At 44.2% G+C, this 26,002-nt stretch overlaps 1 protein-coding gene across 10 annotated transcripts in view; it reads right to left on the bottom strand.

Moving 5' to 3' along the window:
* Nucleotides 1-26,002, bottom strand: part of LOC147114018 (mitogen-activated protein kinase 9) — a 73,670-nt gene that overhangs the window by 18,980 nt on the left and 28,688 nt on the right. For all 10 annotated transcript variants that reach the window (XR_015079334.1, XM_085995534.1, XM_085995537.1 and 7 more), the window contains exons 9-11: nt 25,497-25,621; nt 11,958-12,021; nt 3,048-3,125 (exon numbers count right to left, since the gene is read on the bottom strand). Coding sequence is in view for 9 of the 10 variants with exons in the window: in XM_085995534.1 (XP_085851660.1) it covers nt 3,048-3,125; nt 11,958-12,021; nt 25,497-25,621 (267 nt within the window). In the remaining variant the exon portion in view is untranslated. The remainder of the gene's footprint in view (nt 1-3,047; nt 3,126-11,957; nt 12,022-25,496; nt 25,622-26,002) is intronic.

Raw genomic sequence — 26,002 nt, 5'->3', positions numbered from 1 at the left:
GGTATTATCGCATAGATTCCCTGATGGCTCGGAGCGGCCGATAGCTTTTGCGTCACGCTCATTGAACTCAGCTGAGCGTAACTATGCCCAGATCAACAGGGAAGCACTCAGCCTGGTATGGGGAGTGAAGAAATTCAACCATTACCTACACGGACAAAAATTTACCTTGTTGACTGACCATCAACCCCTCATCTCCATATTCAACCCTAAAAAGGGCGTTCCCATTATGACAGCGCAAAGGCTACAGAGGTGGTCCCTTTTCCTAGGGGCACACCAATATGACAGAATACAAAGGATCAAAACAGCATGGGAATGCTGACAGTTTATCACGCCTACCGTTGCCAACGGTAGAAGAGGCACCTACAGTGGACCCAGTGGAGACGTTCCACTCAACCATAGTGGAATGTCTACCAGTAACAAATTCTACCATTGAAAAGGAAACGAGAAATGACCCGACTCTTTCACGAGTCTACGATTTAACAGTGAAGGGATGGCCAGCACATGGCGAACCACTGTTGCCAGCATTCTCGCAAAGAAGAGAACAGCTGTCAGTGTGCCGAGGAACCTTGATGTGTGGATCCAGCGTGGTGATTCCACCCAAAACTCCAGGATAAAGTGCTAAAGGAGCTTCACGAGGGGCATCTGGGTGGAGTGAAAATGAAGAACCTAGCCAGAGCGTTTGTATGGTGGCCAGGTATCGATGGAGACATCGAAGAAATGACCAAGAGCTGCCTAGGATGCCAGAAGGTCCAAAACGCCCCACCACAAGCCCCTCTACATCCATGGGAGTGGCCCTCATCTCCATGGCAAAGGGTACACATCGACTTTGCTGGTCCATTTATGGACTCAATGTTCTTAATCGCGGTTGATGCACACTCCCAAGTGGCCGGAGGTAATAAAGATGTCCTCCACCACCACGGAAAAAACCATCACAGTATTAAGGACCATATTTGCCAGGAATGGGCTGCCTGAACAGATCTGTTCTGATAATGGACCGCAATTTTTGTCCGAAGAATTCAGGAAGTTCTTAAAAAACAATGGGGTTAAGCACTACACGTCCGCCCCATACCATCCCGCCACCAATGGATTAGCTGAAAGGTTTGTCCAGACCTTCAAGGCGGCCATAAAGGCCATGGGTAATGAAGACATAAATCTACAACAGAAGGTAGATAACTTCTTGTTTGCGTACAGGAATACAACACGTGGTTACAAACCAAACTCCCGCCATGATGTTTTTCAATAGAAGACTAAGATGCCGGCTGGATTTGATCAAGCCAAACATCAGAAGGGATGTAGAGAACCGGCAATTTCAAGGCATGAATGAAAGGCCAACTAGAACCTTCCAGATAGCTCAACAGGTTTTGGCCCGGGACTACCGTACCGAGAAATGGCAGCCTGGAATTATTTGCACACGACTAGGACCGCTGATGTATACCGTGGACATTGGAGAAAGCATAATAAGGTGCCATGCTGACCAGATCATAGAGTCATCTGAAAAGGGACAACCTACACCACCACTCTATACGCCTAATGATGAAGCAGAGATACCCATAGTATCTACCTCCGATCCGGTGATACTGGAACCAGATGAACCCGACACTGGCATTCAAGCCGAATCGACCTTGCCAAAAGAACCTACTACACCACCGAAAACTACTACACCACCGAGGCGTTATCCGGACCGAGTCAGGAAGCCTCCAGAGAGACTGACTTATAATTGATTAACTGCAGCAAATGTGTAGATTATTGTTCTTGTAAACATGTTAATTAATGATTACGTAAAATGTTATGTACTAATTATCTAAAAGGGGAGGAATTGTAATGTATGTACCTTTAAGAGCCTGTGTACTGTCCACTCGGGTTATATAAGCCTGTATAGTGTCTTGTATCTTTTAGTTCACCTCCAGACTTTGTTCAGTAAACACCTGTTAAACCAACTCCTGCATTCCGTGTCTCCATTAACACACGGATACAACAGAAAACATATGTTGAAAGAAAAATAAATTTAAGAGTGAAGGCCAGCCAGTATTTATAGGGAGGCTGTCAGGTTGCTATGCTCAACTCCGCTGTAGTCTGGATTCCAATTGACCTGTATCTTCCTTTGAAGCATATTTTAGTCAAACAGGGCTTTCTATGTTTTCTGATTGGTGAGTGAAAGGAGCACCGCCCATGGGATCTGTGGGCCACGACGCTGCGCACAAATCTGCAGCATTTCAAAGCAAGTTTTCGTTTGGGGCTTTGCACCAGTTAAGTGCGGATTTCGTTCGGAGGGCGGCGGCGTACTCGTCAGCTATGCCGCCGACTGCAATTTTAGGGCCATTATCTCGTGATAAAACGTTAATGCAATTTTAGGTTTTAAAAAATAAAAAAACGGCCTCACCAATCCGAGGTGCTGCCTTTGATGTGCTCTGTACCTGTACCCCCAAATCCCTCTGCTCTTCCACAGCACCACAGCTACTTCTGTTCAGATTAGAATTACTGCTGTTATTTCTTTTACCAAAATGCATCACTTCACACTTACTGACAATGAAATCCATCTGCTTTTTTTTTTATAAAGCCTATTCCCCCATTTTATTACCCCACTGCAGCTTCCTTTGGTCTTCTGAAGAATTAACTATTCCTCTTAATTTGGTATCATTTGCAAATTTCTGACACCACTCCCTCTCGGTCTATATCCAAAGTATAGGTATCCAAAGTGAACAGAAGTGGCCCCAGAAATGAACACTGCAGGACATCACAACCTACTACCAACCACGTGGAAAAACTGCCCTCAACCTTTCCTCTATTCTCTCTTCTAACCAAATTTTAATCCAATTTGCTATTTATCCTAGTTCCATACCCATTAATCTCCCTAATAATCTCCTGTATGGTACCTTGTCAAAGGCTTTGCTAAAGGCCATGTATTCTTAATGCCCTTTGAAGTGAAACTTGTAAAAATAAATTCTCAAGGCAACTAGAAAGGGGTGATATAGTCTTGCCCATAACCAGAAACCAAATAAAATAAAATGAGAATTTACTAGAATTAAAAACCAAAAGTAACCACCAACCTGAGGGTAAGGGATGTTCCTTAATAACACCATTCTTATTCCTCTCCTCCCAGTCCACAACTTCTTTATAGATCAGTTCTGAAACAATAAAGATTAATAATGTCCTCAAATTGCAAAGTTACTGACATTTTGCAACACAAAGTATCATACATTAATTATGCTAATTGGAGTACCAACATAAACATTAGTTGGCACATATATAAAATTAACTGAAAATAGCTTTCTCCAATTCAAAAATGTTGGACTCATCTATATGAAAATTGGAGGGTGTTCTGGATAGATCCAGCATCTACAGGTCAGTCAGTTTAACCTTGGTAGTGGGGAAACTTTTAGAAACGATAATCTAGGACAAAATTGTCACTTGGACATGCGCAGATTAATTAAGGAAAGCCAGCACGGATTTGTTAAAGGCAAACCGTGTTTAGCTAACTTGATTGAGTTTTTTGCGGAGGTAACAGAGGGGGTTGATGAGTGCAATGCGGTTGATGTGGTGTACATGGGCTTCCAAAAGACGTTTGATAAAGTGCCACTTAATAGGCTTGCCAGCAAAGTTGAAGCCCATGGAATAAAAGGGACAGTGGCAGCATGGATACGAAACTGGCCAAGTGACAGGAAACAGAGTAGTGGTGAATGGTTGTTTTTTCGACTGGAGGACGGTTTACAGTGGTGTTCCCCAGGGGTCAGTACTAGGACCACTGCTTTTCTTGATATATATTAATGACTTGGGTGTACAGGGCACAATTTCAAAATTTGCAGATGAGCCAAAACTTGGAAGTATAGTGAACAGTGATGAGGATAGTCAGACTTCATGAAGACAGATAGGCTGGTGAAATGGGCGGACACATGGCAGATGAAATTTAATGCAGAAAAGTGCAAAGTGATACAATTTGGTAGGAAGAATGAGGAGAGGCAATATAAACTAAAGGGTACAATTCTAAAGAGGGTGCTTGAACAGAGAGACCTAGTGGTATTGTGCACAAATCATTGTAGGTGGCAGGGCAAGTTGAGAAAGTGCTTAAAAAGCATACAGGATCCTGGGCTTCATGAATAGAGGCAGAGAGTACCAAAGCAAGGAAGTTATGATGAATCTTTATAAAACACTGGTTCGACCTCAACTAGTGTATCCAATTTGGGGCACCGCACTTTAGGAAGGATGTGAAGGCCTTACAGAGGGTGCAGAAAAGATTTACAAGAATGGTTCCAGGGATGAGGGACTTCAGTTACATGGATAGACTAGATAAGCTAGGGTTGTTCTCCTTAGAGCAGAGAAGGTCGAGAGGAGATTTGATAGAGGTGTTCAAAATCATTAGGAGTCCAGACAGAGTAGATAGAGAGAAACTGTTCCCATTGGCGGAAGGGTCGAGAACCAGAGGACACAGATTTAAGGTGATTGGCAGAAGAACCAAAGGCGACATGAGGGAAAAAAATTTTACTCAACGAGTGGTTAGGATCTGGAATTCACTGCCTGAGAGTGTGGTAGAGGCAGATTCAATCGCGGCTTTCAAAAGGGAATTGGATAAGTACCTGAAGGAAAAAAAATTGCAGGGGAAAGGGCGGGGGAGTGGGACTAGCTGAAGTGCTCTTGCAGAGAGTCGGCATGGGCTTGATGGGCCGAATGGCCTCCTTCTGTGCTGTAACCATTCTATGATTCTATTGATACTTTTGTATCCAAGAGAAGGGTTGGACAGTTCGAGTGTGTTTATTCTTCTTCAAAGGCTAGGTAAACACAAGTGCTTCTGTCAATTCCAGTCAGCCAGTACAATTACAAGGGTTTTTGTTCAATGCCTCAGTAATGCTGGATATTGTGTATAAAATCACAAACTGATTTCTGGGGAGTGAGGGACAACTTACAGGAGTAGTCTTTGGTGCAATGTACAAGAGACGTTTCTGATGAAATGCTACAAATTTAAGTGGTGGTTCAAAAGGAAGGCCAACATAAATCAGCTCATGCAATGCAGCACAAAATTTTAAAAATACCAATACATAAACTATATACTGGTCACATCAACTTAAACCAAATAGGGAAAAAATGCTCAAAGTATAACCAACTGGCAGGGGTGGCTCTCAGAATCATAAAAAGCTCATCCAGAAGATATAGAAAGATCATTCACACTCATAACACCAACAGTCCTTTCCCTTCAGGAGGACCTTCAGAACTGATGCTAAAAGGAGGTATGAGATCTATCCACCAAGCAGAGTACTCTTTGAAGGTAGAGCATGGATACAGGAACGTCATTTCCAAGGAGAGCTAATTTCCAGAGCATCTGTATCCACATGGATCACAATGGCAGCCCCATCTGGAGCTACTTACCCAACATGCACATATAAGCAGAAGAACTGGCAGGGAACAATGTTCATCTTTAGTTTGTTTTTTCTCCTTTTAATCAACTGTATAAATTAGGTAAAATTTACCCTGTGCTGCCTATATATTCTGTGGTGGAAAAGTAGTCCGCTGCCCAATTCTTTCCAAATAAGGCTGCTTTTCCTACTCCTCCACAACAACAGCGAACATGGGGAAAGCCATACCTGCCCGAGTCAATCTCACTGGGGGTCAGGGGTCCAACAATCTTTGTTTGGGCGAGACAGTAGCACTCAGTCAAAATGAAGTGCAGGTCTCAGCAAGTACGTAAAAAGGAGAAAAAAAAGCTAAAACACATTTTTAGAAGCCAGTAACCAGTAGGCGAAGTTTAGGCATTTTTCAAAGCTCCTCATTTCCGCCTGAATTAAGTGACGGGGGAGCTGCTGCAACTCTCATCTGGGTGCAAGCTACCCAGAGTGAAATAGGAGCACAAAAAACAGGACATTTTAGTCTGTAGTGTCACTGGCTGACAAGTGCTGGTGTACAAATAAGCCCCAAAGGGACTCGGCAAGCAGTACGCAGGAAGGGCCAAAGCGATTGGAGATACTGGGGGGGGGGGGGGGGGGGGGGGGAAAGAGGGATTTAAAAAGGTGCACAATCAACAAAATCACTTCCACCAGAGTTTCCTTTTTGGAAATTGATTCAATGTAGTTACCGCACCGGAAACAGCAAGGAAATTCATAATTTCCAATGTCCAGGGGTTAAAACATCACACTGAACATGTAGACTTCAATGCTCTGCCAAATCTTGTGAACTAATTTTTTCATCTAAATTGTCACTTATACTTGACTCAAGTGTTATGGAATCATAGAATGGTTACATCACAGAAGGCAGCCATTCGGCCAGTTCTCTGCAAGAGCACTTTAGTTAGTCCCACTCCCCTGCCCTTTTCCCGTAGCCCTGCAAGTTTTTCTCCTTCCAGGTACTTACCCAATTTCTTTTTGAAAGCTATGATTCAGTCTGCCTCCACCACCTTTTCAGTCAGTGCATTCCAGATCCTAGCCACTCGCTGCGCAAAAACGTTTTTCCTCATGTCACCTTTGGTTCTTTTGCCAATCACCTTAAATCTGTGTCCTCTGGTTCTCGACTCTTCCGTCAATGGGAACAGTTTCTCTATCTACTCTGTCTAGACCCATCATGATTTTGAACATCTCTATCAGATCTCCTCTGCTCCAAGGAGAATAACCCCAGCTTCTCTAGTCTATCCACATAACTGAAGTCCCTCATCCCTGGAACTATTCTTGTAAATCTTTTCTACATCCTCTAAGGCCTTCACATCCTTCCTAAAGTGCAGTGCCCAAAACCTGACAATACTCCAGTTGAGGCCAAACCAGTGTTTTATAAAGATTCATTGCTTTTGCACTTTATGCCTCTATTTATGAAGCCCAGAATCCCGTATGCTTTTTTAACTGCTTTCTCAACCTGCCCTGCCACCTTCAATTGTGCACATATACCCCCAAGTCTCTGTTCAAGCACCCTCTTTAGAATTGTACCCTTTAGTTTATATTGCCTCTTCTCCTTCTTCCTACCAAATTGTATCACTTCGCATTTTTCTGCGTTAAATTTCATCTGCCACGTGTCTGCCCATTTCACCAACCTGTATGTCCTCTTGAAGTCTATGACTATCCTCCTCACTGTTCACTATACTTCTAAGTTTTGCCTCATCTGCAAATTTTGAAATTGTGCCCTGTACACCCAAGTTATTAATATAAAATCAAGAAAAGCAGTGGTCCTAGTACCGACCCCTGGGGAATAACACTGTGTACCTTCCTCCAGTCTGAAAAACAACCGTTCACCACTACTCTGTTTCCTGTCACTTAGCCAATTTCATATCCATGCAGCCACTGTCCCTTTTATTCCTGGGGCTTCAACTTTGCTGGAAAGCCTATTATGTGGCACTTTTATCAAACGCCTTTTGGAAGTCCATGTGCGCCACATCAACCACAATCGCCCTCTGTTACCACATCAAAAAACCCGATCAAGTTAAGTTAAACACGATTTGTTTAACAAATCCGTGCTGGTTTTCCTCAATTAATCCCTACTTGTCCAAGTGACTGTTAATTTTGTCCCTGATTATGGTTTCTAAAAGCTTCCCCACTACCAAGGTGAAACTGACTGGCCTGTAGTTGCTGGGTTTACCCTTGCACCTTTTTTGAACAAGGGTGTAACATTTGCAATTCTCCAGTCCTCTGGCACCACCCCTGTATCTAAGGAAGATTGGAAGATTATGGCCAGTACCTCCACAATTTCCACCTTCCCTCAGCATCCTAGGATGCATCCCATCTAGTCCTGGTGACTTATCTACTTTAAGTACAGCCAGCCTTTCTGGTACCTCCTCTATCAATTTTTATCCCATCCAGTATCTCCACTATCTCCTCTTTCACTACAGCTCAAAATGCTGAAATAGCTTTCCTGACAGAAAAGTAGCTTGGAAAGACTACATCTAGAAACAACAAGTTGCACTTATATAGCGACTTTAATGAAGAAAAATGCCCCAAGTAATTTAACCAGCGTAATCAGACAAAATTGGATGCCACCCAAAGAGGGACTACCAAAAACTTGGTCAAAGAAGTGGGTTTTATGCAGAGCCTTAAAAGGAGGAGCAGGAGATGGATTTGAGGGGGGGCTGATGCCAGCTATTTTGAAAGTGAGTGGGATAGTACATGAGGAGAGGAATCATTTACAATGTCAGTTAGCATGGGAGCCAGGAAGGAAAGTTGGGTGGTCAGCAGTTTAATGGGAATGGGGTTACAGAAGCAGGTGTGTGTTTCATTGACAAGATATGCTCGAAGAGATACTAGAGAAGGATGCCGGATCTGGGTTACAGCAGGGGAAGTAGTAGAGGTAGCCAAACCTTCGTGACAAAGTCATCCATGAGCTCCTTGCACTTGAAGGCGAGGGCGGAGGGAGCAGAAGCGATAGGGTTCAAGAAGATGGTTGGTGGTGGAAAAAAGCAGCATTATTTTTGTTCTCCAGGATGATCCTGGTGTAGTTGGTAGCTTTGACAGAGGAACGTGAGGCCTAATAATGCCTGATGTGATCCAGTCACATCTGGTGATGGATGGCTAAACCAGTTTTTCACCAGATACACTCAGGTCTATGCCCCTTGGACTTGAGGTAGCCAAGATGGGGGTAGACCAGAGGGAATGACTGGGATGGGAGAGAATAATGGTTTTACTGGGGACAAGGGTATCAAAAGGTGGAGCTGAGGGAGTGGTTGACCAGAGTATTTGCTGCATAAGTATTGTAAATACAAGGTCAAAGGCTAGACAGTTAGGAGCTTGGAAGTGCAGTTGTAAGTGGCCTGAGGTAGAGCTATTTTTAGCAGCGGACATAAAAGGAAGTAAGTTTGGAAAGGGGAAGTGAGTGGCGAGGGCTACAAGGAAGTGGTCAGATGTGGCTTGGTCTGTGATTGAGACTATGGAAGTAGAAAGACCACAAGAGATGGCATGATCAGTGGGGTGGCTGTGAATATAGGTAGGAGCATTTACATGAAAGGAAAAGGTTAGGGAAGACAGGAGGGCAGTGAAATAAGAGGAAAATGAGTTTAGATAGAGATTGAAATCACTGAGGATGAGGAGTCACACTAGAGGCAGAGGGAGGAAAAGGAGTGGAGATATCGGAGAGAGAAACTTGGATGGGGCTTGGGGCTGTGGTAGAGAATGAGCATTTTAAAGGATAGGTGAGAGAGGTGGAAGCAGCTAAGGTGCTTGAAGGAGGTGGTGGTTCTGGATGAGTAGAGTGAATGAACGTGTGAACTGGTAGCAAGACCCACACTACCATCATGGTGTTTGGGCAGGGCAGGTGGTGGAAAGTATAGCCAAGCAGGAGGCTCCAGTAAGGGGCAAAGGTGTCACTACCGGTAAGCCAATTTTCCATCAAAACCAGGATGTCAATGCAATTGTCCACAATAAAGCAATGCTTGGCAAGGGTGTTGTTTGCGAGTGAACAGACATTCTGGAGGGAAATGGGCCATGCTTGTTAATTTGCTGCCAAAGACCGAAGAGGCACTGATGGGTGGGTGAGTGGGACAGGAAGGCGGTTCGTAAGCATGTATGGTGAGCAGGAGGGTCAGTAAGAGAGGAGGATGGGACATCCATGGTCTCTCCAGAGAATGCCATGGCACAAAGGATAGCAGTGAACATATCCAAGGGTAATTCAAGCCTGGCACAGCAGCAGGAGAGTATAAGGCAGAGGAGTGGCGATGCATTGGGAGGGGGTAAATTAACAGAGTGGAGAGAAATTTAAAAAATGACATGACTTGCTGACAGAAAGGGGACAAGGGCTTGAAAAGTGGTCGAGAAAAAAAAGAAGTAATGGGCCTGGGTCCAGAGCCAGTGTCAAAATGTGCACACAAATAAACACAGAAGGAAGTCAGGTTACATAGGCATGGCAAAGATTAGTAAAGACATGTCCTGGTTATAAACAGAGGGCAAGGCGGTAACAAGGAGAGAAAATAATTTTAAAATCTGAAGTCCAGGGGCAGGCTGAAGTTGACTTGCAGACAGGATAGAGTCAGCGTAAGAGCATTAACAAACATGGGGCCCCAGGTGGGCAGAGGAAACGCTTCAAGGACACCCTCAAAGCCTCCTTGAAAACGTGGAGCATCCCCACCGACACGTGGGAATCCCTGGCCCAAGACCGCACGAAGTGGAGGAGAAGCATCCGGGAAGGTGCCGAACACCTCGAGTCTCTTCGCCGGGAGCAAGCGGAAGCCAAGAGCAGGCAGCGCACGTCAACCCAAGCACCCCACCCACCCGCCCCTTCAACCACCATCTGCCCCACCTGAGACAGAGACTGTAGGCCCCACATTGGACACATCAGTCACCTGCGAGCTCATTTTTAATGTGGAAGCAAGTCATCCTCGGTTCCGAGAGCCTGCCTAAGATTAACAAACCATTGTCCAGGCTCAGACAGTTGTGGAGAGAGAAAGTGAATCCAGGAGCTGTTCCAGGGTCAGAGTATCAGTGGATGCATTGCTGGAGGTTGTCCAGTGGAAACAGAGTGCCAAGGAGTGGAGAGTCAATTGTGAGCCAGTAGAGGTCGGCCCAGCGGAGGCACAGAATAGCCTGAAGTGTTAGCAGTGCACACCAGCAGATCCAGTATACCAACAGAGGAGCGAGGAGGGTGAAATATAAATCTACAGGATCAGTGCAGATGAGGAAACTAACCTGAGGAACAGCTGCAGGGAGGTGAAGAGCACACAAGATCAGGAGCAACAGTAGGAGTGTCAGGAGCCAGTCAACCCAGTCATGAAGGCTGATGGAGAAGTTCAGAAGAATGAGTGGAGTAAGCAGTCACAGGAAGCAAGCAGAAGGCAGCAAAGATCACTCAGCAACAAGGGTGCAGAATGCAGAGCAGGATGGAAATTAGCAGGAACAAATTAAAGCTAGCCAAGCATAGAGTGAAAATTTCCTCGCAGAGGATCAGAAAACTGAGCTCAGAACCAGATGGGGTACTAGAAGAGAGGCAGCCCAGTAGAGATTACAGTCTCAGTAGAAATCAGCAACGAAGGTGAAAATCAATAGTAAAGTTCAGAAGGCAGTGGAGAAATGGACTTTGGTCCAGGAAAAGGGGGATTTCTGTCCAGGACCCAATATGGCAACAGAGAAGTCAACAGTGCACTGAAAGTACAGTCCTGGAAGCTCAGTAGATAACGGCAGTTGGGCAGTGTAGGCTGGAGCAGGTTATCTTAAACTTGAAGCAATCGAGTGGCAGAGTGGCGTTATGGCAGTCGAGGTATACAGTATAATCCAGCATAGTAGCATAGTCTTCATGGCAGGAGTCCAGGCATCTGAGAAATCAAACATGACCAGAGTTCCAGGCATGAAGAGGAGCACAGAAAGCACAGAACAAGCTGGGTCAGTGGATGGACATTGTATTCTGCATAGGTGGCATTACTCTTGTAGCTTAAACTTGTTTATTGAGTGAAAATGCAACCACTATTAGCAGCAGGACATCTTAAGCACCGGAGGAGACTGTTGTGTGGGTGGGGGAAGTTGGCAATGGATGACCATGGAAAGTTGGAAATGAGAGGAGTGCTGTAGGGAACTGCCAGCCAGGAGACATCTTTCTTGAATCTAACTGCACACTGTTGAACCACCCTGCAAACAAGAGGAGAATTCTTTCATGCCTATTAGACCTTATTTAAATCCTAGTGACAACATTGGAAATGTATTGATTGATTTGATAAATCTTAATAGTTTTAAGTTTTAAAGTTGGGTTATGGCTCAGTGTTGACAGTGTATTAAATTATGTTTTTGTCCAAGACTGGCGGAGAATTTTAGGTCACATCCCTTGCCTTGAAAATCATCTACTCTAATTTTTATGGCGATTTATACTTTAAAATTTTCTTCATGATAATGATTTTAAACAGGGTTTTAACTTAATGCAGAACCAGTTTGATGTTTGACCAATATGTATGCAAATTAGAGAACTGTGTGTTTCCTTTTTTATAAAACAAGAAATATGAAATTTCAGTGCAATACAATAAAACTTAAGTACAGTATCTGTATTTCAGTTGATCTTAAGTACAGTATATGAACATTCACCTTTCCATTCTTCTATAGTGTGTTCTCTCTCCTCCAATTGTTTATCATAGATCTGTGGAGGGGGCTATTGCACAAGAGAAAATTCTTATTAGAATCACTACAATTACATTGTATGCTAAATCACAGTCCTTATACTTACATAAGTGCTTACTTCTAATCATAGTTCAAAGTTTTTCCTGTTTTAACTGTGTCCACTTGACCTGTAATACTACAAACTATTATAGAAGCGATCCCAATGTATAGGAGGGAGCTCACAGATTACAAGACATCATTGCTTGCAACTGGTCTGATGAAGTTTTTTTTTAATGTAGTGAAGGATGTTAAGCACCAATGGGCGCACCTTTTATAGTGAAGCCTTGTATACAACACACACTTCCAGTAACACTCTTCTCATCACATTTTCCTGATAAAGCCCCATTGTTCCTAAACCAATGAATTCAGTAATTTACCATGAGCAACACCACAGGAGATCTACTACAGAAAAATATTGGCCCAAAAGAATCAGGATAAAGGTAAAATATATTGAGACCCTTTATTGAATCAGCAAAGGCATGGTGAGGTAAAAGTGCTTGCAACACATACATTTCACAGATTAACCGCCGCCATATATAGTGAGTAATTCTCCCAAACTTAGAAATATTCCAAAGACCTATCCCACATGATAGGTTGTGGGATCTAGACATGATCTTGCAGCTATTAAGGCATTCCTAGCATCAACCATGGCTCAGCAGTAGCACTCTCTCCTCTAAGGCAGAAGGCTGTGGGTTCAAGCTCCACTCGAGATTTGAGCACATATCTAAGCCAACACTTCAATGCAGTAGAGGCAGGGCTGCACTGTCTTGCAGATGTTAAACATCTTCCCTCTCAGCTAGACATAAAATATCACATGACACTATTTCGAAGAAGAGCAGGCGAGATCTCCCTGGTGTCCTGGGCAATATTTATCCCCCAACCATTTTCTTGGTCCAATACCAGTTGCTTTTGCATAACTTTAACAAAGCTAGCCTTCTCATTTTCAAAATATTTGCAGTCTTAGAGCGATACCTCAATTGTTTAAGCATAGTCCAAGGTGAGCTAGGCAAAAATATTATGCTCATATCTCCAGATGATTCTTCCATTTTAGGTCCTTGGAGTTAGAACAGCAAGCCATCTTAATCTCAGCAGAATATGCCTGCTCAGAAAGATGCATACTAATGGAAGTTCCACCAGTCTTGCTCCTTTCCAAGCTGGGATATTGACATTCAAATTTCCAGTCAGCTAAAGGTGACACTGAGGCATCAAATAGCACTGTCGCTGATGTGCCTCCACTGAGGGTTATAGTGTGGAGGTACCTTGATTGAAGATTTGTTCCAAAGCCACTCAAAACTGATCGATAATCTGCAAACATACAAAAATAGTACATGGTATTAAAATTCATCACTTTTTAATTTATCTCTATTATAATATAATAATGAATAAAGTTTGTTTTCAGCCATGGTACATAGATTTATGCAGTAATACTTCAGCATTAAAAGAGAACACCAGTGCACTCAGGAATTCCTTGCGGCATTCGGTTTGTTTTTATTTTACAGTTAAAAGTTATGTAGCATATATAACTTGATTTAATGTTCAGGAAGTTCAAAATTAAAAATAAAATTCACTTACCATAAAACTTTTGTACTGATCACATCTTGGCACTTATGTTGTTCTTGATCATAGTAGTTTTTCCCTTTACACTCCATCCAAAAGATGCACGCAAGGCCCAATTTGGTAAAGGTGTGACTTTTTAAATATTGATCAGCAGGAGGTCTAGCACACATGGAAAACCATCACAATTCTTAAGTCTCCAAACAAAACTACTGCAAAATCTGCATAAGTGGGAATTTTTGTTTGCCTGATAATGCAGCACACACTAAGCATGGACACTTAACACTTATCCAAGCCCAAAGAACATAGGTGCAGGTTGGAAAAAGCCAATGATTAAAGGCCTGCAAGTGCATTGGGTTACTGTTGAAGTTTAACAGGCTGATACTGTGCAGGTTACCTTCATCAGGCGTCACCCCAAAGAGGACCCACCTATTTTCCCACCAAGGGCGATAGTTACTAGCTGGCCATTAGACAACTGTAATGCATGGGTTTGAGTCCTCACAAATTGGGTAGCAGATACCAGGAACTGTCCCAGAATAGTAAAGTGAGTAGCACATATCACTATAAACGGAGCACACCCATTGTACCATCCTCCTGCCCACAGCATGGGCACACAACAGGTTACTGAACTGTGGTTCATACCTTCAGTTGGGGATGCATGGCTTTAGTAACAACTTCTTGCTTCTCTGCAAACTAATCATAGTAGCCACAGAACCATGGGTATATGGTCATGTGCTTGCATGTTCAACTTCAAAGTAAACAGCTTCTACCTGTTATTGTCCAGAGCTTGAGCTCCCTCATTAACTATATGTAATACCCACTGGAAATGTTATGTACGCTAAGTATGGTTATCAATCTTTAACTTAGACACTATTATTATTGTTATAAATCCCTGGGTTAAAGTTGCCCATGTGAAGGTACGGCAAGAACTTTTAAGGACACAATGTGACTAAGAGCAGACTTTCCATAATTCTGCACCAGTATCAACTGTTGCAGACAGTGAGGCTGCGCAGTCTCCAGGCAGAAACCCCAGGAGGAAGGGGTGGAGTCGGGTTTTTCGAGCGGGAAACGCAAGCGACTGGAAGAAAAGAGGGCAGGAGCTCTGAAAGAGAGGGCTCAGGAGGCAAATGGCTGCCGCATCCCGTCCCGGGCTTCCAAACTCGGCCGCTGCCCTTCGTATTAGTAGCTCTGCATCCAGAACTCAAAGTGGGATTCAGTGATCGTGAAGAGAATTCAACGAAGGGGTTCGGAGTCGTAAGTCTTGCAGACATTATACATACCATGAGCTCCAACTTAAGCGCGCCAACGAAAGAGTGCACTCGAATTTGGACACGGACAGATTCTCCTTTGAATCCATATAAATGGAGAATGTATGTTTATTATGTCTAGATTCATTCTAATGTATGCAAATGTCTAATTTAGTTCATTGACCTGTAATCTTCTTATACTGTCTGACGTTAAAACTATAAAGTAAGATAGTTAGAATTAAGCCATTGTAGTAGTGATCTCCTTACTGGACTATAGAATACTGTCTACAACAGAGACCACATCTCACATATCTGGAGAACCGAGGAAGGGGTTACATATATAATGAACATCTGCTGTCAGTCTAGTAGAAGGATCTAGGGAGGAAAAGCTTGCAACATGCAAGCTATCTTGATGCTCTAGGCATCCAAGCCCAATGCTGTATACCAGGCTTGCTGGTTACCTATTGCTTAATCCAGGCCGTCAATTGTCAGGCTTGACTTAATGGGAGCACGCTCTACCGAGTTAAAAGTTGTGGGTTTAAATGACACTCCAAGAATTAAGCAAATAATCTAGGTTAACACTAGTGTGTTTGAATCCCTCCAATCAGGTTTTCGCCCCTGCCACAGTACTGAAACGGCTCTCGAAATCATAAGGACATCCTTTGTGACTGCGACAAAGGTAAACTATCCCTCCTTGACTTGTCTGCAGCCTTCGACAGTTGACCACTCCATCCTCCTCCAATGCCTCTCCACCGTTGCCCAGCTGGGTGGGACTGCACTTGCCTGGTTCCATTATCTATCAAATCATAGCCAGAGAATCACCTGCACTGGCTTCTCTCCCCGCTCCCGCATTGTTAGCTCTGGTGTCCCCCAAGGATCTATCCTTGGCCCCCTCCTATTTATCATCTACATGCTGTCCCTTGGCGAAAACACAGCGCCAGTTTCCATGTACGCTGACGACACCCAGCTCTACTGTGCCACTTCTTTCGACCCCTCCACAGTCTCTAAATTGTCAAGACTGCTCGACAGATATCCAGTTCTGGATGAGCAGAAATTTTCTCCAATTAAATATTGGGAAGACCGAAGCCATGGTTTTCGGCCCCCGCCACAAACTCCGTTCCCTCGCCACTGACACCATCCCTCTCCCCAACATTTGTCTGTGGCTGAACCACACTGTTCGCAACCTTGGTGTCACAAACAAACAGTGAGGATGATACCAAACGACAGCAACAGGACATAGAAAGGCTAGCAGAATGGTCAGACAAGTGGCAGATGGAATTTAATACAGAGAAGTGTGAGGTGGTGCATTTTGGCAGAAGGAACAGGGAGAGGCAATATACACTTAATGGCACAGTTATAAAGAGTGTGCAGGGACAGAGGGCCCTGGGAGTTAATGTGCATAGGTCCCAGAGGTGGCAGGACATATTCAGAGAGTAGTTAACAAAGCATATGGGATCTTGGGCTTCATAAATAGAGGTATTGAGTACAAAAGTAGAGCGGTTATGCTGAACCTTTATAAAACCCTGGTTAGGCCACAACTGGAGTATTGCGTCCAGTTCTGGTCACCACACTTTAAGGATGTGAAGGCACTTGAGAGGGTGCAGAGGAAATTTACCAGAATGGTTCCAGGTATGGGGTATCTTTGCTACAAGGACAGGTTGGAGAAGCTGGATTTTTTTTTGTTAGAGCAAAAGCGGCTGAGGGGTGATTTGATAGAGGTGTACAAGATTATGACGGGTTTAGATAGGATTGACGGGGAAAGGCTGTTCCCACTAGTTGATGGTACAAAGACTAGGGGTCACAGATTTAAGGTTTTGGGCAAGAAACACAGGGATGTGAAGAAAAACTTTACACAGCAAGTGGTGATGACCTGGAATTCGCTGCTGACGGAAGTGGTGAAAGCAGACACACAATGTTTTCAAGGAGACTGGTGTAGTGTATGTACCTTTAAGGGGAGAACTACTTTTTACAGCTCCTGTATACTGTAGTACCGGCAGTGACCACACCTGTATATAACCCTGAGTAGGGATCTGTACAGTTAGTTTCAGAGTAACCCTCATCCAGTAAACACCTGTTGATTGTTCCCTGCAGTCTCCTGTCAAATTATTGAAGGACACACATCATCAAGATACACGGATTTAACATTGGCGACGAGAGGATTCGAACATACCTGCAACTCTGCAGAAGGAAATTCCATCATTGCTGTGAATTCTGTTGTAAACGGCTCTTTGACAAGGAGGTAGTGAAGAAAATACTGCTATTTCTTCAGAGAGTCCAGAAGCACGGGTGTCGACCATCCAACGGAGACTCCAGCGAAACGGGCTGGCAACAGGTACGGCGCAGACCCTTCCCGCACAGCGGCGGCTAGAGCCGACCGATGGCACAGAAAAAGGCCGAGCAGCGTCAACGGGAAAAGAGAGAGGGTAGAGCGCACAGGGCGCAGCCGCTGTTCAGGACCGAGCGGCGTCAACGAGAGAGAGGCGCGCAGGAAAATGCACAGAGCGCAGCCGGTGTTCAGGGGGCGAGCAGCGTCAGCGGGGAAGAAAGGAAAGTGCGGGAGACGCCATTTTGAGCCGCAGAGGGGAAGGAGAGCGTGGGAGACGCCATTTTGAGCCAGTCTAACCACACCCAGGGATGCTGAAGAGTGGCAGTGTCACAGCGTTCGACAATGAAGTCGAAGACTGGACGACATATGTCTAACGCATAGAGTGTACTGCAAGGCGAATGAAGTGCCAGATGACAGGAAAGCGCTGGTATTGTTGAATTCAATGGGTGCAAAAACGTATGGCTTACTACGAAACCTAGTAACCCCAGAAAAGCCAGTGGAAAAGGATTTTGAAAACAGAGTGTCAATCCTACAGGACCACTTAGACCCCACACCGCTGCTGATAGCAGAAAGATTTAAGTTTCACAAAAGGAACCAGCATAAAGATGAAAGTAATGCTGAGTTTTTAACGGAACTGCGCAAGCTATCGAAACACTGCCAGTTTGGAACGGGACTAGCAGATACTTTAAGGGACAAGTTTGTGTGTGGGCTTCAAAGTGAAGGAACCCAGAAACAGCTTCTATCAGAAAAGGATCTTACGCTGGACAAGGCTTTCAGCATTGCAGTATCACACGAAGCAGCAGCACGGGGCGCGGCAGAGATACAACGGAGACCGCAAGAATATGGCACAAATGAAATGTCATACGGAACAGTGAAGTGCTATCGCTGCAGCAGAACAACACACGACCATAAGGATTGCTGGTTCAAGGACCAAGTGTGCAGACAGTGTGGAAAAGTAGGACACACAGCAAGAGTCTGCAGGTCGGAAAAGAAAACCAGCAGCAAGAAATTCCCACAGGAGAAGTACAAAAAGGTACATAAGGTGACGGAGAGTAGTGCAGACGAACAGAAAAGTGATACAGACTCCAGAAGCAAGGAGCTGGGTTGTCTGAAACTACATAATGTGATCAAAACGGAGGATCACCAAACTATCTGGGTCACGCTCAAGATAGCCAGAATCCAAGTGAAAATGGAATTGGACACAGGATCAGCCCTAACAGTCATAAACCGAAGGGACTACAAGCGGCTATTCTCACATATACCCTTGAGAGATAGAGATTGTCTTGAAGACGTACACAGGGCAAAAAGTCTACCCCAAAGGAAAAATATAAGGGTGAACGTTATATATAACGGCAAGGAAACACCAAAAATGGACCTATATGTATTGCCAGATGGAGGACCACCACTACTAGGACGTGAATGGATCCGGAAGATACAGCTAGATTGGCATTCCATACAAGCACCGACTGTAGATGCCAAAAAGGATGACGACGTCACACCTGAACGACTGTCAAAAATGCTAACTGGCGCACAAGAAGTGTTCCAGGAGGGACTCGGAACACTAAAATGCATAACAGCGACGATCAAAAGAGGAAAATGCAAGGCCAAAGTTGTTTTTTGTTGTTGTTTTTTTTTGTTTTAAGGCCAGACTGGTACCTTATGCGATCCGCCCAGCCGTCGAAGCAGAGCTGGAAGGTTTGGAACGTTCAGGAGTACTGTCCAAAGTGGACTGGAGCGAGTGGGCTACACCCATCGTTCCTGTAATGAAGAGGTCGTTGAGTAATATGCCTGGGGAACCAAAGAAGGTTCGCATCTGTGGGGACTTTAAGGTGACAGTGAACCCAGTCCTTCACACGGTACAATATCCGCTTCCGCGGATTGAAGATATTTTTGCCTCGCTATCTGGAGGGAAATGCTTCACTAAGATTGATCTGGCCCAGGCGTACCTGCAAATGGCGGTAGAAGAAGCCTCGAAACAGTACCTCACGATCAACACTCAAAGGTCTCTACCAATACAACCGGCTGGTGTTCGGGGTAGCATCAGCTCCGGCTATTTGGCAAAGGGCAATGGATCAAGTCCTGCAAGGGATTCCAGGGACCCAGTGTTATTTGGACAACATCCTGGTCAGGGCGAAAATGACAGTGATCACCTCGCCAACCTGGAGCAGGTGCTCACTAGATTGAAGGAATATGGGCACCGAGCTAATCGCCACAAATGCGAGTTTTTCCAGAAGCAGATCTCGTATTGTGGCCACGTTATTGATAAAGAGGGGTTACATAAGTCCCCTGAAAAGATTGAGGCGGTAGTCAAGGCTCCAGCACTGGAAAATGTGTCACAACTGAGGTCGTTCCTCGGGCTGGTGAACTACTACCATAAGTTCTTGCCGAATTTGTCTACAGTACTGCACCCACTGAATACCCTACTGCAAACGGGGGTACCATGGAAGTGGAATGACAAATGTAAACGAGCTTTCCAGAAGTGCAAAGCATTGATCACATCAAGAGGTGTGTTGGCTCATTTCAACCCAGCACTACCAATTCGGTTGGCGTGTGATGCATCACCCTATGGCATTGGAGCGGTGCTGTCGCACAAATTCCCGGACGGCTCGGAGAGGCCAGAAGCCTTTGCGTCTTGGTCACTAACCTCAGCCGAGCGTAACTACGCCCAGATTGACAGGGAGGCCCTCAGCCTAGTGTGGGGAGTGAAAAAGTTCAACCACTATCTGCACGGGCAGAAGTTCACCTTGCTGACTGACCACCAACCACTGGTCTCCATCTTTAATCCGAAGGGCGTTCCGGTGATGACTGCACAACAGCTACAAAGATGGTCCCTTTTTCTAGGGGCGAACCAATATGAAATCGAGTATAAGGGCACGAAACAGCATGGAAACGCTGGTGGGCTATCACGCCTGCCACTGCCTACTGCGGAGGAAGCACCAGCAGTGGATCCTGTCAAAATATTTTATTCGACTATAATTGAACGCTTGCCAGTAACTAACGCTGATATAGAGAAGGAGACCCGAAATGACCCGACACTGTCTCGGGTATATGACTTGACGGTGAAGGGACGGCCAACACACGGCGACTCACTGTTGCCAGCATTCTCATCCAGAAGAGAACAGCTGTCAGTATGCCAGGGGACCTTGATGTGTGGATCCTGAGTGGTAATTCCACCCAAGTTAAGGGAGAGTGCTCAAGGAGCTTCACAAAGGCCATCTGGGAGGGGTGAAAATGAAAAGCCTTGCTAGGGCTTGTGTGGTGGCCGGGGATCGATCAGCAAATCGAGGACCTGACAAAGAGCTGCTCAGGATGCCAGAAGGTCCAAAATGCACCACCACATGCCCCTCTACACCCATGGGAGTGGCCCTAATCTCCATGGCAACGGGTGCATATTGATTTTGCTGGTCCATTCATGGACTCCAATGTTTTTAATAGCCGTGGATGCGCACTCGAAATGGCCTGAGGTGATCAAAATGTCCTCCACCACCACGGAGAAAACTACTGCAGTCCTACGGACCATATTTGCCAGGAACGGCTTGCCAGAGCAGATTTGCTCTGATAACAGACCACAGTTTGTGTCCGAAGAGTTTCGAAGATTTATGAAAAGGAATGGGGTAAGGCATTACACATCCGCCCCGTATCATCCAGCCACAAATGGTTTGGCTGAGAGGTTCGTACAAACCTTTAAAAAAGCAGTAAGGGCCATGTGCGATGACGACATTCCACTGCAGCATAAGGTGGACTATTTCCTGTTAGCCTACAGAAATGCGACACATGCAGTCACCAACCAGACCCCGGCCATGATGTTCTTTAACCGAAGGTTGAGATCTTGTCTGGATTTGCTCAGACCAAATGTACGAAGAGATGTTGAGAATACGCAATTCCAGCACATCAATGAAGCCGACAAGGAGCTTCAATGTAGGGCAACCAGTCTTGGCCCGCGACTACCGAACAGAGAAATGGCAACCAGGAACGATATGCACACGGCAGGGGCCACTAATGTACACAGTGGATGTTGGGGAGAACATTGAGAGACGCCATGTCGACCAGATCCTAGAGTCACAGGAACAAGTCAACCCCATGTCTCGCATACCTGGTGATGAACCCGACATACAGGTAGCATCTACCCCAGAAACAGTAGCATCGGAAGCTGATGAACCAACCGACGACAGGGGGCCAGAATCACCTCCGCACCAAGAGCAAGACACTCAGGAAAGGCGCTATCCAGAAAGGATCAGGAAGCCTCCCCAAAGACTGAATTTATAAATAGACTATTTTCAGTTAATGTTGCATGTTAAAAGTGTTAATTGTTAAATGAATGTTATGGTACTGTTAATCTAAAAGGGGAGGAATTGTAGTGTATGTACCTTTAAGGGGAGAACTACTTTTTACAGCTCCTGTATACTGTAGTACCGGCAGTGACCACACCTGTATATAACCCTGAGTAGGGATCTGTACTGTTAGTTTTAGAGTAACCCTCATCCAGTAAACACCTGTTGATTGTTCCCTGCAGTCTCTTGTCAAATTATTGAAGGACACACAACATCAAGATGCACGGATTTAACAATAGGCACTTGAGGGAAATAAATTTGCAGGGCTATGGGGATAGAGCGGGAGAATGGGACTGACTGGATCGCTCTAGAGAGCCGGCACGGACTCGATGGGCCGAATGGCCTCTTTCTGTGCCGTTGACTCTAGGGTGACCTTGAAATGAGCTTCCAACCACATATCCGCAGCATAACTAAGACCGCCTATTTTCACCTCCGTAACATCGCCCGTCTCTGCTCCTGCCTCAGCTCATCTGCTGATGAAACCCTCAACCATGCCTGTTACCTCTAGACTTGACGATTTCAACACACTCCTGGCTGGTCTCCCACATTCTACCCTACATAAAACGTGAGATCATCGAAAACTCAGCTGCCCATGTCCTAACTCACACCAAATCCCGTTCACCCATCACCCCTTTGCTCGCTGACCTACATTGGCTCCCAGTTAATCAACGCCTCGATTTCACAATTCTTATCCTGGTTTTCAAATCAACCCCCCCCCCCACCCTGAGATATCTGTGCTCCTCTAATTCTGCCCTCCTGAGCAACCCTGATAATCGTGCCTTCTGTTGCCTAGAGCCCAAGCTCTGGAATTCCCTGCCTAAAGCTCTCCGCCTCTCTACCTCTTTCCTCCTTTAAGACTACCTCTTTAACCAAGCTTTTGGTCACCTGCCCTAATTTCTCATGTGGCTCAGTGTCAAATTTCTTCGTCTTAGACTTGACATTTTACTATGTTAAAGGTGCTATATAAATACAAGTTGTTGTTGTTGTTGAGAGCGCGACACTGGCAAAGGTATTTTCTTTTGGCTGAAATATTAAACCATGAACCAGTCTACTTGTTCCGATGGGCATAAGAAATTTGCGTGGCACTTTTTCCTAAAGGAGAGCAGGGAGTTCTCCGGTGTCTTGGCCAACATTCATCCTTCAAGCAACACCACAAAAAAAATTTTAAATGGTAATTCCTGTTTGTGAAACCTTGCTGTGTGCAAACTGGATGCTGCATTTGCAAGAACTACAGTTAAAAAGCAACTTTAGCAGTAAAGCATTTTGGGAGTTCCAGAGGTCATGAAAGGCACAAATATCAATGCAAATTCTTTCTACATGCAAGTTCCTCTTTGGAGTTCCAGGACTGGAAGAGAATCAAGAAAGAAAAAGCCAGACTACTGCACTTGGGGGAGAAAAACCCCTCTATACCACAGTCAGCTGTAGCTCTGTGGTAACACTCTCACCTCAGAGTCAGAAGGCTGTGCGTTAAAGTACCACTCCAGAGACTTGAGCACATAATCTAGGCTGATGCTCATAATCTAGGCTGACACTCCAGTGCAGCAAGTGCTGTGTTTCAGATGGAAAAGATCCCATGGCACTATTGGAAGAGCAGGGGAATTCTCCTGGGTGACCTGGTCAACATTCATCTCAACCAACATCTTAAACAGATGACCTGGTCATTTGTTCCATTGCTGTTAGTGGGAGTTTGCCAAGTACAAATGGGCTGCTGCATTTTCTACATTACTCCGCTTTAAATGTAGTTCATAGGTTGTAAAGCTCTTTGCGACGTCCTGAGCTAGTGAAAGGCACTATTATAAATGCAAGTCAATTTTTTTTTGTTTTACTAGTTATCCCACTGTTCCCAATGGCAAGTGGAGCAGATTATATCCAGTGTCAAGTTTGTGAACGTCACAGCAAATAGTAACAGTGCAATTTTTCAAAATGTCTGCGACAGACACCGAGACAGCTCCTTATACCATAATTGATGGTCATTGAATAGGACAGCTAACAGTGGACAACCTCAAAATTTCTGTTTTGAGAAAGACAGGGTCAGCAATACTCCCATCTACACCTACAGATTTTGAAGCTGAACAACATCCAAGAGTTGGCTGTGCTCTCCTATAGCTCCCAGTTTCTTCAAGAGGGTAGCATGACATCAGATTGAAAGTGTTAAGAAAATCCATGAATATGAAATCAAGCCTGACAATATGACCTTGTAGAACACCATCACGTGCCCCATGCATTCTTCAAGAACAAACTCCAGCCTCTTACTTCATGAACACCATACAGGCCTAAGCGACACAATGATTGAAAGATGCATTTAAGAGCTACTGACATTAGCAAGAGTCCTCAGCAGTTTTTGATCTCACTACAATCTCCCTTTCTATTAGGTAGAAACCACAACTGGTCTCTGGAACACCAAGTAAGTGCTTGCACAAAACAGAATTCTATTCCTCTGCCTCACATGCACAGGTGCTAGGATATTTTTGGCTTGGATATCTAAATGATATGACCGCTCTCCACCATGCCCAGAGCAACTTTTAGGAACTGGCATGAATACTTTCCACACCTGGCAACTTAGGGAGAAATGCAGTGTGGAGTTGGTTTCATCAGTGAACTGATTCATTATGGCCTTCTAACTTTCCATCCAGTATGCAGATAGGTTGCTGCTACAGCCGGTTTGGTGTTACGCCAATTCAGTATAATGTTCTTTCCTGATCCTGAAAATGACCTCACTGGCTTGCTGAAAAGGACTGGACTGGCCAATCACTAACACAAGCCAAGAGAACTCTTTCTACCAAAATTAACAGACTATAGGCAATAAAGGATTTAGGATCAGTTTTGTATAATTGGGAGATGAATGCAACTCACCGATTCCACTTCAACTGCCTAATAATTCTTACTTTTATGACATGCTACATTATACTCTACCTTTGTAGCAGCTCTGAAATGCACTAAAGAAGTTTCAAGTACCTCCGTAACAGCCCTCTGCTTTCTTGCAACAGCAAACCTTCCTTTTGCGGTAACAAGGTTAGAGCTAGCATCTTTGTTTTAATCTTAGCTGCAGGGTCAAACAAATCTATAGCCACATCACTTCCATCAAGACGGTCCCCATCAACAGTCATACAGACTTGGTCCCAGGCTTCATGGTCAAGATGTGGCTTTTGCAGAGTTTCTGGAACAATCTTTCCTATGTAGCCCTCAGTTTGTCAGTCCTTTTGATAACATTGCTGTACTTTGAATCATCTCATTGGAAGAACAGTATTGACAAGATTCATAGGTCAAAAATGTTAACATTTAGCAATGTACATTGGGATCATGATTTACCACTACAGGCATTTGTAATGAAAAAATATTGTACAATTCTTGAACATATTGGAGATTTTTTCTTATTCAGCCACACTTGTGTAATTTACTTATAGCAAATTTAAAAACCACATGACAGATGGCATTATGATAGACAGTTGAAATTCAGCTTGGATTGGATCCACTGCCCAATAATTAACTAAGCTGACCAATCTCTGAATTTTGTGCTTATTTAGTAATTTGGGAAAAAATAAATTTGACTAAACTCATATCTAGCAAACTTCCCATTACCAAACTGTCAGGAATTTTACTTATGCCTGGAAGATCACCTACCTTCACACCCTATACAACTTTTATTATATGGCAAACTTTTCCATTTTAAAAACAAGTTCTGAAAGTTGACAATGAAATGATGCCATCTATAATCTGATAAAACCAAGAGCTCAGGCTCTCCCACTGAACAACTAACTCATTAGTTTCAGGTTAGTTGGCATTGGATGCTAAAAAGTCCTGTTGCTTCTGGGAGAAAGTCTGTCCTGCTGGATGGGGAACAGTATGTGCCTCCAACAAAGGGAAAGATAGAAAACCTCATTGTTTAAACTCAGATTTCAATGTACAACCTAGATTAAAGCAGCAGTTTAAGTATCGAAGCGAGCCATAAATCAAACACTAGTATAAAATAGATAGCCAAAATGTTATGATCAAAAAGTAGTTTGCTTACTGCTTCTACTTCAGAAGGATCATACCATACGGCAATATATGGATGCTGTAGGGCGTCATCCACAGAAATTCGCTTGTCAGGATCGATTACCAGCATTTTTGATAGAAGATCTCTGGCCTGACTTACTGTAATTTAATACAATATACACAACATAACAGTTTAATGACTGAGGAGTTTCGATAATCTACTCATTTTATAAATCATTACGCACACTTCAATTAAACGCTTTCTTTTGCACCAGCTGTAGCAATTTCTTTAATAAATCTACAGTATATGATTTCACTACACAGACCACAGAGGAAAGCATCCCTCAATAATTTGACATAATACTTGCTTCCTTTGAAAGTTTTAAGCCAGAACAATCTTAGCGATTAGGAAATAACCAAATTAATTTTGAACTACTTTAATATTCTCATAAATCCTATAGTATCACCAACTTAAAACATCTAAGATTTTTATAGTAAAACATATCAAGGGCAGCACGGTGGCATAGTGGTTAGCACTGT

The sequence above is a fragment of the Somniosus microcephalus genome, chromosome 8, assembly GCF_052327205.1.
Source record: "Somniosus microcephalus isolate GS21.2 chromosome 8, FLI_Smic_1.0, whole genome shotgun sequence".
Classification (NCBI taxonomy): Eukaryota; Metazoa; Chordata; class Chondrichthyes; order Squaliformes; family Somniosidae; genus Somniosus; species Somniosus microcephalus.
Note: the sequence above shows the minus strand (reverse complement) of the source record. Positions and strands in the feature narration are given on the sequence as shown.